Raw genomic sequence first — 13,520 nt, 5'->3', positions numbered from 1 at the left:
CTTATACCTGCCTGCAAGACACTGTGACAATCTACAATGGGGCGTCTCTGATCCACTGCACCATCCTAGGTATTGCACACCAAAACCCATGCAATTGGAGAGACAAAACTGACCCTCCCAGTAACAAGCAGATGCAGCGCCCGCCTGCAGAGTACAAATTGGACATAGTTCTGGCAGTAATCAAGTGATTGTGCATCTCTGGAAAATAAGATCAGCTCCCTGGATGTGAACTTCAACACTATCTGCGATGAGTGGACCACTGGAAACTAATGGACAAAGTGCATGGTGCTGAATGCAAAGTAGCTCATCTACAACCGGCATCCGAATCCATGCACAAGAATACGCAAGCGCTTCAATACCGCATTAAGCAACTAGAACTTTGAGCAGATGACGTGGAGGCTTGCTCACGGAGAAGCAGTTTGCACATTGTGGCTCTTCCTGAGGTCGCAAAGGGACATGACTCTGTGACCTATGTGGAAGACTGGCTATGATCCTTCACACGCCCTGACACTTTATCACCTTTCTTCTATAGCGTGAGAGCCTCCACCGTACTCCCTCCAACACCCTGTGGTCCTCAGTCTCCTACATTTCAAGGACAGAGATGCCATCCTTCTGGCGGCTTGGGCTGCAGGCCCTGTGATGGTGGACAGTCACCATGTGATTCTATTTTCGGACTACTCTTTAGCAGTACAGCGCCAGAAGGCCATGTTCCACCATGTCAAACGTAAGCTGCAGGAGCATTGCCTTTGCTCTTCCTCGCCCACTGTGCCTGCTCCTCCATGGGGAAATCCTTCTTTACTGAGCCAGAGGCAGCCTGGAATTGAGTGGAGATACACACTGGTGGTGATACAACACACACCATCGGCCTTGGACTTGGCTACCGTGCCTCACAGATATGCGCGCACCCTCAAGGAGGCTTCCCACTGAGGACAACCACTGCAGCCCACTCAATCTGAAGCATTTGATCTGTGAGGGGAAACAGAGTCTGGAGGCCCTGGTATCCATCCACACTTCTGACAGGGCCACGGACTCTGACGCCAGCCCCCAATGTTTTCCAGAAGGGACAGTGGTTCATCAAGTTCCTGCTTACTTTTCTGGAGCTACGTCACACCACCAGAAGTTACACCACAGACTGCAGAAGAGTCTTTGACCCTGCTGCCTGCTGTCCATGTTCCTCCCTTTTTCTTCAGTCTCCATTGAATCTCTCTCCTTCTCCCCCCGCCCCCACGCTGCTAGGTGTTTCATTCTCCCTGTGCTCTCCCTTTGCCTGCTTGCCTGTTTCTGTCCATGGCCTGGTCTCTCTATATTGCGCTTCTTCACACTACATGGCCTTTCAGGGGAGCATTTCCTCCTATCTTCTCTCTTGCTCTCTGTGGGGTCCATGATGCACTGTACAGGGGACAGCTCACCTTCCTCCCTGCTCCAACTATGACCCCTCACTGGAGCTACATGGTCCCTACCACTTAACTTCCCAGTCTCCAGCAACCATGTTCCTGTGGTGCTAGCCACCTATGATTGCTACACTCACATGAGGTCCTACATGGAGACAGTTTCCACTGTCTCTCCAGCCAGATCTCCCACACTGCACTATTTACATGGTGCATAGTTACGCTAAGTTTGGACAGGGTGCCATTTGCGTCCTACCTGTAGTATTCATACCCGTATTATACTGTTCTAGTTTGAACACTGGCCTTCATGCAGTGGCATACACACTCCCCTCATCTAGACCCAGCTGCCTTTGTGGCAGCCAGCATCAATCTGTCGCCCCAACATGACGTGTCCTGCGCCTGACCTGAGTGTGAATATGTGGAATATCAGGACCTGCACAATTGCAGCCCCGTTATAGCATTTCTCTAGAAAACACACATCACCGAGTTGGCGTCCGTGAGCCTTATCAGACGCTGGAGGGGCCAGGCCTTTACAACTGACTATTACTCTGGGGGTGGGGGAAGGGTCATAATCTGGATCAGAGCTGGAACTCCCTTTGTGGCCAGTGACTAAGCTATTGACCCCCAAGGTCTCTACCTTTTTGTGGAGAGTACACTAGAGGGACGGCACTTGCTCCTTGGAATGATATAGATGCTCCGAATATGGAGCAATGTCATGAGCGGTATCTATTGCAAATCTTCACAGGAGCAGAATGACGCCTTGAACCCGATGCCTCCCTAAAGTTCTCAGTCCCCGACTATATTTTTATCTGGAGACTAAAAAACTCTTAGAAGGGAAAGGGGTTGGGGATGAAAGAAGAGACTGCCTTGTCCTCTACTCTGCGCTTGTCTATCACTTCACCTGTTGTTTTTGAGGACTCCTTGGTTATGTTACTCAAGCTGTAAGATAAAGTAAAACATCAATACTCTCTCTCACTAAGTCCTATCTTTTCTATTACTTTTAACTAGCATTAATCTTTTCTTTTTAAAAATTAACTTTTAGTGGGACCTACCCCAGTGTAGAGAGGTGTTAGCTTCTCTTCTGCGTTTGCAATTTATGGTAAAAATTGCAGTGAAAATTTACTTGTGGAGTTTTTAGGTATGAGATTATACAACTTCTGTTTTCATATTCTTTGCCTCTTCTTCAGAACACTGGATTTGATTAACGAGTATTGTAGGAGAAAACCTGTTCCTTCACAATTCTCACATGGCAGAAAATGAATGTTCTTGAAATAACTGCTCTTTTTGCTCTTCACAGTTTTCTCATGACTGAAACGAATGTTCTTGAAATTACTACTCTTCCTGTTCTTTACAGTTCTCTCATGACTAAAACAATTGTTCTTGAAATAACTGCTCTTCCTGTTCTTAATAGTTCTCTCATGACTAAAATGAATGTTCTAGGAATTACTGCTCTTCACCTTTTGCATATGACAGAAAACAAGTGTTCTTGAAATAACTGTTCTTCCTGCTCTCTACTGTTTTCTCAGGACTAAACAAATGCTCTAGGAATAACTGATCTTCACTATTTTTAATATGACAGAACATGAATGTTCTTGAAAATACTGTTCTTCCTACCCTTTACTATTTTCTCATGACTAAAATGAATGTTCTAGGAAGTAAAGGTTTCTATGGCTTGAAACCGGAATTCTTAAGAATTATTTCTCTCTCTCTGAGTAATTGCGTGACTGCAACAATTGACTCAAGAAAACAAATGCATGACTTCTCTAGAAAGGCTTCTGTCTTTCAAAATCTCGTCAGTGAAGTGCGCCGCTTTAGAGGCTGCGCATGCACTTCACATCACTCAGCTGTCCACAAGAGCTCCTCCTCTAGCTGCAACACTAGAGAGGCAACCTTGACTCCCAGCGGCCGCCATTTTGAGAGCCCTCCGCTTCCAGGAAACTCTCCATAACGAAGTCTACAGATTGTGCGGGTGTTGCCAACTTCGAAGAACCCCCAAAATCTGGAGAGGGGGAGCCGGAGAAACCGAGTATTTCCTGACCAGCAACCAGTCTTTTTTTATCATCTCCCAAGGGTCCTAGTATGCTAGGGCGGTATTTCCTGATTATTTGGTGGGGATGTCAATATTGTCCTAGACACAGTACTAGACAGATCCTATCTTACGCTCCTCCAGTCCCCCACAGGCTCCAGTGCCATGCAAGGCTGCATCACTGGGCGCTGGTGGACATATGGCATCAGCATCAGACAAGAGATAGTGTGTATTAATTCTACTCCCACCCCCATGATCTTCATGTACACCTTGTCCGCATTGTCTGCTCCATTGAAATGGCCACTCATGACACATACAGGGTACTTTTGGAGGATGCACCTGGACCATAATCTTCGGAGTATGCCGGTCTGCTGGGGCAACAACCCCCATCCAGATATGGCGCCTCCACCCTGAGGCACCAGAGGATGTGACAATTTGTGCAACTCTGAATGTCTTTTGCCTCAAGTACTTTGGAACAAATGCCAGCACTCCATTGTCCTGCCTAGTGAAGTTGGATGCGTTCAGTCACTATCAGGGGACACTGCGTGAGTGTGGTTACTGGCATGAGGAAGCAGTTAAACTGGGATATCTCTGGCATGGACAGCAACCTTCTCTGTCTTGAGACACTAGCTGTCTCCTCAGCTGAGGACGGACGCCGGCTCTCAGGGGCGCAGTGAAAGCACATGACCCCACTGGAGCACCAAAGTTGCCTCAACTATGCTGTGCACTGCGTCCGGATTCATTCTGGAGCAGCCAAATCTGGTGCTCTTGGCCTGGTTGATTAAGCAAAACAGCCCACAGTGTGCTATCCTATGCATCACTCTGCGCCCGGCCGCAGAACTACACACGTAATGGGAGATACATGCAGTCTTTACTCAATTCTATGAGCGCTTTATATGCTGCCGTAGGGGATCCCTGACTCAGCTTTTAAGGCTTTCTTACCCGGTGTGTACCTACCATGGGTCACACCCGACCTGGTACTGGAGCTCAATGCGGCACTCACCCCCTTTGAGATTTGAGCAGCCACCTGGTCGATGGCATTGGGTAAAACTCCAGGCCCCAACGGGCTCTCTCTGTAGTTCTGTAAAACGTACACTGCGCTGCTAGTACTTCATCTTCAAATCCTATATGATGAAGCACTCTTGTGTTCCTGTCTCCTCTTGTCCCTCCGGGAGGCACTGATTGGTCATGTCCTGGCTTATGTATGGAAACAATCCAATCTCTGCTCCTACTGGCCCTTGACAATGCTTAACACAGACAACAAAATTCTTGGTAAAATTCTGGTGGATTGATTGGCGTCAGTAAATCTGCACCTAGTCCACAAAGACCAAAATAACTTTGTGTTGGCCGCAGCATATCCCTGAATCTCTGCCGTCTCTTTAGGGTTCTGGAACAGGCACCAGGCCGCTGGCACTGATCCGGCTGTCTGGTGCTAGACCTGGAGAATACCTCCAACTCCCTGGAATGGCTGTGTTTGACTTAGGCTCCTGCATGCTCTGGCTCATCATTCTGTTTAATACCGTGTCACTGACCTGTGTCAAGGCTGGCATGTACATCACCAAACACATCTGTATTGGCTGTGGCAATCACCACGGCTGTCTACTCTTCCCTCTTCCTTCTCTCTGGCTATCTAGCCTCTGGCACATGTACTGAGAGTTCAGGATTGAGGCTGGTGGATCCTGATGGGAGATGGAGTACATGGTGTCTTGCTCTATGCTGCTGACCATGCGTATATGTGCTAGATGTCTCTGAGCCTTTGCCTGCGAACAAACAACTCCTGACCATCTTCGCTGCTGTCCAAGGCCTCCCGGGGAATTGAGGCAAATCTTGCCTCTTTCCCTTGTCAAATGGGACTGTGGACTCTGCTCTCCTGCTGCGAGAGGAGCTAGTGCAATGGCAGCCAGAGACGATAACTCATTATTCAGGTTTATCACAATGCTGTGGCCCCAGTGGAAAAAAATGTACTACCAGTGGTGATCTCTCTACGTGGATAAATCTCATTTTGGATGATTGCCATTATCAGTGGCAAGACATATTGCTCTGTCTCCAATGGGGATGTTGCCACTCTTAGTTTATTATTTTGTTAACATCCTTATTTACTTATGCAAATCCTTTTTCACTACACTTGAACGCCTGTTTGGTGATCTCATCTGGCACGGCACTCACCACCGTATGGCTCTATCAAAACAGTACCTGCCGACTGAGGGGCTTCCAACTTTGAGCACTACTACCTTGCGACTCAGCTCTAGTGGGTGGCACGGTGGTTCGCCGAGCGTGAGCTTGATGTTACGGTGATGCTACTGCAGCCCTCGTGGATGCACACACTTGCCTGTGCTGCTTATGCTTCCTTTTGTTCCGACACATGCACATTCTGTACATTGTTATATCACTGTTGTTACCATACCAAGCCTGTGATGTTACGGATGCGCTGTCGGCTAGGAGTGAGAACACTCAATAAAAACAAGTTAACAAAAATACAGTGAAAAGCGGCTTTAAATGTTTTTAAGTCAGGACATGTAAAATGTAAATACATATGTCCCACCTTTTAAATATGAAGCAAACATCCTGCCCTACAAGCCTTTAGGACTTATCTTAAGGTTACCTTATGTGTATTAAATAAGAAGGTTTAGGCCTGACAGCACATTATTTTGCCAGGTCAAATTAGTAGTTTAAGACTGCACCACAGACCCGAGTGGCAGGCCTGAGACGTATTTAACAATGCCGCTTTACCGGGTGTCATATTGAGTGCTGCAGCCCGGTTGTCTCATTTAATTTACAGGCCCTGAGTACAGGTTATACGATCCTTATGCATCGATGGAGCTGGCTCTGTGCCTTAGACAGTAGAAGTAACGTTTACCTGCCCCTAAGATAGTTCTCCAATTCCTGGTGGCAGACAATGGCATTTGTTGCCGATTACACTATTTTATAAGTTCCTTTTGATGGGTGATACTCTTCAATATGTGGCTGGAAGTTTTGCTTTTGTCGGTATAATGATTAAGGCAAAGCAGTGTGGCCTTTTCTGGATTGCTGCCTTCTGGGTCTTTTTGTCTGCCTAAAAACTGTTTTACATTGTTGCACACATGTCATTTTTCGAATTCCTACATGCTGCATACATAGGTGCCTTTGCAATATATATAATGTAGCCACAAGATTTGGCTCAGTGGACTAATGAATCCACCAAGACTCTATTTAGCACCATGATCACAGGTTCAAACATCAGTGCATCCACTCAGCCCGTTGTCCTTCTGAGGTTATTTAGTATTACGTTTGTTAATGAATGTACCGGATGTATCAATAAACCTCTGTTATTCAGTGCCAAGAAACACACAGGTGACTAAACTTCACAAAGTTATGTTGAGTAAGGTTAGGTTTCAGGTTTGAAGAAAGTACTAAGTTAGAAGAGAAATGCAGCAGGTGACCATAAAGGTGGATTGAGTGGACAGAGAGAGGTGGGATGAGAAGAGGACTGCTTATCCAGAATGAGGACAGGGTATGGGTGTGGGACTTGGTTCAGGTTGATGCTTTTTTAATATACTGAAGGGGATCACTGGCTAGTGGCTGGAATGGGAATGTGGAACTTTGATAACTGAAATCAAAAGTTGTAAAAGGGGAGAGAAACAAATGATGCAAAATGGAACGTGTAACACAGTGAGGGTAATTTGGGTGGCACAGCCTAATGAGTCAAAGGAAGGGTGACCGAGATAAGAGTGCAAAGAGGGGAGGAAGACGAGAGAGCTGTAGAAGGCAAATCAAAATGGATGGTAGAGACAGAAGTTTGGGGAATCTATTAGAGAAGCAAGAATGCAAGATCATAGTCTTGATCGAGAACTTTTAGCTTATCTGTTTCAATTGGGGTCTTTAGTTGGGTGTGGTATGTACTATGTCCAAGTAGGGACCGCAATCCTAGTAAAAGTAAGTCAGATACACAACCTTAATCAACCTGTGCTCAGACCCTGGTAGCTTGACACAGAACAGGCAAACCTAACCTAGAAGGTAATGTGTAACATATTTGTGCAGCACTCAGTTACATTAACACAGTGAAAGACACCACAAAAAGACTCCACACCAGTTTAGAAAAATAGATACCTTGTACTTTGATAAATTGAGTGTTAAAACGAAAAAAAAACAATAAGTGAATCCTGAATTATATCATTGAGAACGGATTGAATTGTGGAATCATCAAAGGATTGTTGAAAACCTCCACGCGATGATAGTGGAGTGCTTACTGTCTTTATTGCACAAAGGTTAGGGAAAAGCATGACCCGAGGGTTTGTATACAGCCTCAAAAAGAGTATGTGGTGCTCCTTTTAGAAAAAATACAACCTGGGCACGAAGTGCTCGTCAATCTGGCCTCTGAGTGGTGCAGATCCTACGGCAAATGTAGAAGGAAGCTGGAGGCACTTTGTCGGATTACCGTGGTGGTGCGATGGCCGTAGCGGTTTTCTGGACGCCAGGAGCCTCCTGCTTGCTCTGGAGATGCAGGGGGACCCTTATTGATTGCCCGACCTTAAGGGCACAGTCCCGCCTAGAGAGAGTTGTTGTGCAGCATCTAGCTAGCCTAGACCAGCTGAGCTCAAAGCAGAGTAGGTGTGGGCAGATGTTTTCGAGCAGCAGTGTCAGGCCAGGGACCGCATTGCGCCCAATCTCCCAAAGCACAGTTGGTTGTGCTTTCACTGGGCTCATTCTTGTAAAGAGGTCTTTGATGCTCCGGGGACCTCTGGAAAACTGGGGCTAAGCCAGCAAGCCCTTGGAAGCTCTTGGGGGGAAGCAAGGGCAGTTGATATTGTCCAAACCTTCTCCCAGAGAACAGAAACATCACGCAGCAGGACAGCACACAGTGCAACAGCAATGTGAAAGTCCCTCCTGCAGTCCAGCACAAAGTGGCAGAAGTCTAACACAGCAATGCAGAGCAGAGTGGCAGTCCCTTCTAGCAGCACAGTGGTCCTTCTTCCTGACAGTGTCCCCGTCCCATTAGAGTTCTGATTTGGTGGGGTTTGGGGTCCATTTATACTTTGGTGCCCAGGTTCTGGAAGGTTGGAGAAACTCCTACACCTTCCTTTGAAGTCCCCAGGGTCCCTTTCCTGAAATCCCTGGCTCCAGACGCTGCACAGGGGGTTTTGCAGCCCTTTGTATGAGCAGAAGCACAGCTCTATTCATAAGTAAGTGTCAGTTTCTCTCTCCGATCCTAACCTAGAAAGACCCATCAGCCTCGTGATGGGCCATCAATATGTAAATGCCACACCCAAGCTCCCTTTGTGTGTGGTTGTCTGTTGGGTATGCACAAAGCCCAGCTGTTCTCTTCCCCAGACCTGTATCCAGAGACAGGCAGAGGCACAGAATGGTTAAAGTAAGAAAATGCCCACATTCTAAAAGTGGCATTTTCAGACTTACAATTTAAAATCCCACTTCAACATAAGTTGTGATTTTAAATTGTGAGTCCCTGGACACCAAATCCCATAGTTCTGTCTCTTCCCATTTAGAAGTTACACTTAAGATATGTTTAAAGGCAACCCCAATGCTATTCTGTGGGAGAGGTAGGCCTTACAATAGTGAAAAATGAGTTTAGCAGTTTTGCACAAATTAGACATGTTAAATTTAAAAAGTACATGTCTGACCTTTTATATATAGTGCACCCTGCCCTTGGTGGTAACTAGGGCCTAACTTAGGGGTGACTTACATGCAATAAAAGGAAAGGGTGGGCCTGTCAAATGTCAGTTTAAAACTGCACACACAGGCTCTGAAGTTGCGGGCCAGAGATATGTTTGAAAGGTTACTGTAATCAGTGGCACAATTAGTGCTGCAGGCCCACTAATAGCATTTAATTTAAAGCCCTGGGCACATATGGTGCCCTTTACTAGGGACTTACAGTAAATTAAGTTTGCCAGTTACGGAAAAGCCAATGTAACTGAGGACAAAGCACCTGCACTTTAGCACTGGTCAGCAGTGGTAAAGTGCATAGATCCCTAAAGACCAGCAAAAATAGAACAGGAGGAGGAAGGCAACAAGTCTGGGGATGTCCCTGTAGTAGGGGCCATTTCCAACATTGTCAGTAACACTGATGGATGCAAAGAGAAGATGAAGATTCAAGTAAAAACTTGAAATACATAGAGTTTATGAGGTTCTCGTAGGTGCAGAGTGGTGCAACAGAACAGAAGACATTTTTCTACAATACCACAGAAGTGTTTGAGGCTAAGTGGTCCAACTATATGTGGCATAGGTGCAACCAAAAGGAAAATGCAAATTCCAGTGAAAAACAAGATTACGTACAGATTATGACATCAAACCAGGAGCATGGTAAGCACAACCTAATGAAAGACACATCTTCCTTGTAGATAAACAAAGCTATCAAATCAGCCCACGAATGTGCAGGGACAAGTCAGTGGAAGAAACAGCTACCTCGAAAGTACTAAAGTTAATCTCCACCTAAGATTCCGCCAAGGGCATCTTAACTGTTACCAAATGGAATATGTAGGTGCCTAGTAAACTCCCAGTTAGATATAAGCAGTGTGGAGTGCCATAAGTACAATCAAACTGAAGACACTGCTTTCTATTAAAAATAACCCGTAATTGAAAAGTATTAAATCTACTTAGGAACTGTCCACAAGCAACCAAAAGGGAGACCCATTTTTTATTTGGTTTTCCAGTTACATGGCCATAAAAACTAGGTTCAAGAGTGATGCTAGCAGGGAGTAACACTACAGTGGAATTGTGGCTAAGATAGATGGGGAAAGGGGAGAGTTGGCAAATATTGATGATGAAAACCTAGGTGAATTTAGGATAATTACAGGACAGTGTTTCTGGCCAGAGGCACACTACAGCCAAACAGTAGCAAAATAGAATTCACCCTTGAACTTCTGCCCTTTAACGGGAAGTGCGAGCTGAATGCGATTAAAAAAGGGTTTTCTAGAGGTGGAAGCTGACATAAAGGCGATTTTTTGCAGACTGGTAGACTCTTTTGGTGGTGCTGAAAATCACAGCCTACCATTACCTTAATGTAGCCCCGACCTTACAAGTTAGGACGATTGTGATGGCCAAAACTACAACTCCCAAAGTGCATTTGGTTGTTATAGGAATACACGAACTGGGAAATATTATCACTGATGACATGAAGTCAACTCATGACTTTCTTTTAATCAAGTAAAATATTGGGTTTTCATAAATACAAACAATATTCTTTGTTTCTATTTCTTTACAGAATTCAATTTGAAATAGACAGAACTTTAAGCATAAGTTGAAAAGAAAGATATTATTCAAGTTCTCATTTGGTAAAGAATGAAATCTTGATATGTTGATATTTTTTTTTTTCTTTCACAGTGCCCAAAAAAAGTTCAAGTACAAATAGAGCGGACGATAGTCGTACATCACTCTCCGAATCCGTATCGTCTACTCACAAGCAATCGTTTGACCCTGACAGAGCTTTTCTCAGAATGTTGGCAGAAATAAGATTTATTAATGCAGAGGTTGGTGAATCTAAGATTTTTAATCTAAACTTTTCTGATGTTTTGCAATGTATGGTATAGGGGATTGTGTTTTAAATTCCTTTGTTATTATTGACGGTTTTTCACTGTAAATGCTATTATATACGTTATTTGTAACATTGTACTCTATACATAACGTGGCATTGAGTGCTGTAAATAACAGGTTCGATGTTGGGTAGTGACAACACGCTGGAGGTGGAAATTAAGGTTGAATGGGGACGGTGAGATTGGAAGTTAGAATTAAAGTATTCTCTTAACCTGTGAATTTGCTACATATATATGTCCTGTGATGTAGCCGCTGCTGCACTACTTCAAACATAACTCCTATTTAACGTCAGTTTTTTCCTGAGGGTGTTTTAATGTTTTTGTTTTTAGATTCACAACTCTGCTAATATTTATGGTGAGCCTCCTTTACAATAAGCTTTATTTTCAGTTGTAAACCAGTGCTACGGCAGTTGTCTGTTTCCCCTACTCTCCCATACCATCATTTTTTAAAGATAGCGGAGGCTTGGGGTAGGTGACGGCAGTCGCGGCTCTAAGCGCGTGGAAGGGGCGGGGCAGCGCACAGGTTTGGGCGGTAGGGAAGGGGGGGAATAAAAATGTAATTAAAAAAAATAAAAATAAGCACTTACCTTGCTCGCCGCCACACCTCTCCATCCGCTTCTCCTTCTTTGAGTGCAGGCACAGGCTCCCAGCCTGCCCTGCGGCCAATCCTGACGCTGCTCAAAGCAGCATAAGGATGGGCTGGGAGCAACCAGCCAGGGCGCTCCAAGACAGACTGGGAGCCTGTGCAGGCTCTCTCCAGCCCGGCAACTGTGTTTCTGGGCTGGAGAGAGCCTACTGCGCATGTGCATGTGTGTTTGGCCAGCCTGAGATGGCTGGCCAAACACACATGCGCTCTGAGGGGGAGTGCTGAGCTCTTCCCCTCACTGCTAGTCACCCTAGTGCCCCGCCCCTTTACAAGGAAACGCTAATAAACATAGTAAACATAGTTTATTATTGTTTCCTTGTAAAGGTTTTGCAGCTGCTGCTGCTGGCTGGGGGAGGGGATGGGGGGGAACGCTCCTTCACCCTAATGGAGGAGCCGCCCCTGGATGATGGCCTCCTTGGCACTGTTGGGCCTTAAGCAGCCTGTCTTGGTGAGAAGGGTATTAGTCACTGCCCACTGCATTAGTGAATTGGAGAGACACATTAGACTCATAAGCAGCCCTTTCAGACCCACAGATGTCCTGCCTTGGTCAGTGGCTGTGGTCATTGTTTTTCACCTTCTGTTCCCAAGTGGGTGTATTCATTCTTTTGAGGAATGCCGTGCCGGTTACAGTGCACTGGAATTCTAAAGATCTAATAGCACTCTTAAAAGCTTGGTGAAACCTGTTTCCACTGGGACATCACAACCTCAGTGGCCTGTCTTCGTAGGTATTTTGCACTACCATGATTGCTTTTTTCGTTTTTTCTATCCTTTAAAATGTTGTAAGTAGCGTTTTGCCAACTATTCCATTAAGCACTTAATACTTTTCGTGACCTATTACAACCTAGAGCTACAAGACTTTCACTCTTTCCCACTGAATACATCGGTCAGTTAAAGAATTGATGGCCATGACAATGTGGTACCGCAACAGCTTTTACAGAATTTCATAGAGTCCAACGGAGTAATCCATAGTACAGCATAATCATAAGAGGTAACTAGCATAGCACTTGTACTGGTGAGTAATTTAACTCTCTCATTCCTTTTTAGGCAACCATTCATTTATTAAGATCAGAAGGCTGTCTTCTGAATAACTACCCTGTTCCTCCTGAAGATAAAAGTAAACATCCTGTTGGATATGTTGCAAAATCTGTTGAAGAAGACCCTGAATGGTTAGGCTACAGGTAATACATGTGTTTGTATTCTTATATGCAATCCACAAATCCGTATTTTGGTATAATATATATAATGTTTTATAACCTAATTTTTCACCCCATCCCTTTCGCATTGTATTGCAGTATCCACAGGTTAACAATTTAGCAACCATTGTCAGTAATCAGTCCTTTTGGGAGTTCTGTTTAATGGACAGAGTCCTTTTTTGTACCATAAAAATTGTTTATAGACCTTCGAGGTTCTCCTGAAATGGCTGCATGCAGTCCACCCCTTACAGTGGTAGAGAAGTACTACATGTTTTCCTCTGGGGTCTATGATTCTATTGCTCCTTGTTCCACAACTGGTGTAGTTTGTTTGGTGTTTCTCATCAAAGTAAAGACTTTTTGCAACTTACGCCTTACTTTCATAATATCTGCCCCAAGATGAGCAATTGTTTGCGCCTAGAACGTTTTTAGGTTTGCCCCCGACATTTGAAATGTCTGTTGGGGAGACAAAATATACGCGCGCGCCACACTGGGGAGGCAAAAAATACTCCAGGCATCACACACTGTGCTTTTACCCTTTTCTGTGCTCTAATTTCTTGAAATCTTGTTCATTTCGTATTACCATTTGAACATTTTTAATTGGCCATTTTCTTTGTCCCTGGATGAAGTAACCTACATAGTGTGAGTACCCTTTCAGCTTATTGGTGCACATCATTATTTCTATATTCCATTCCCAAAAATCTTAACATTTTTCATGATTGATACTGTAAATAAGAATACAATTTT

The 13,520-nt window shown here is 44.8% G+C and overlaps 1 protein-coding gene across 2 annotated transcripts in view; it reads left to right on the top strand.

The window, feature by feature from the left end:
* Window positions 1-13,520, top strand: part of CFAP46 (cilia and flagella associated protein 46) — a 1,580,346-nt gene that overhangs the window by 456,449 nt on the left and 1,110,377 nt on the right. For both annotated transcript variants that reach the window (XM_069239769.1, XM_069239768.1), the window contains exons 18-19: window positions 10,729-10,874; window positions 12,628-12,761. In XM_069239769.1, the coding sequence (XP_069095870.1) occupies window positions 10,729-10,874; window positions 12,628-12,761 (280 nt within the window). The remainder of the gene's footprint in view (window positions 1-10,728; window positions 10,875-12,627; window positions 12,762-13,520) is intronic.

The sequence above is a fragment of the Pleurodeles waltl genome, chromosome 6 (assembly GCF_031143425.1).
Source record: "Pleurodeles waltl isolate 20211129_DDA chromosome 6, aPleWal1.hap1.20221129, whole genome shotgun sequence".
NCBI classification, from domain to species: domain Eukaryota; kingdom Metazoa; phylum Chordata; class Amphibia; order Caudata; family Salamandridae; genus Pleurodeles; species Pleurodeles waltl.
Note: the sequence above shows the minus strand (reverse complement) of the source record. Positions and strands in the feature narration are given on the sequence as shown.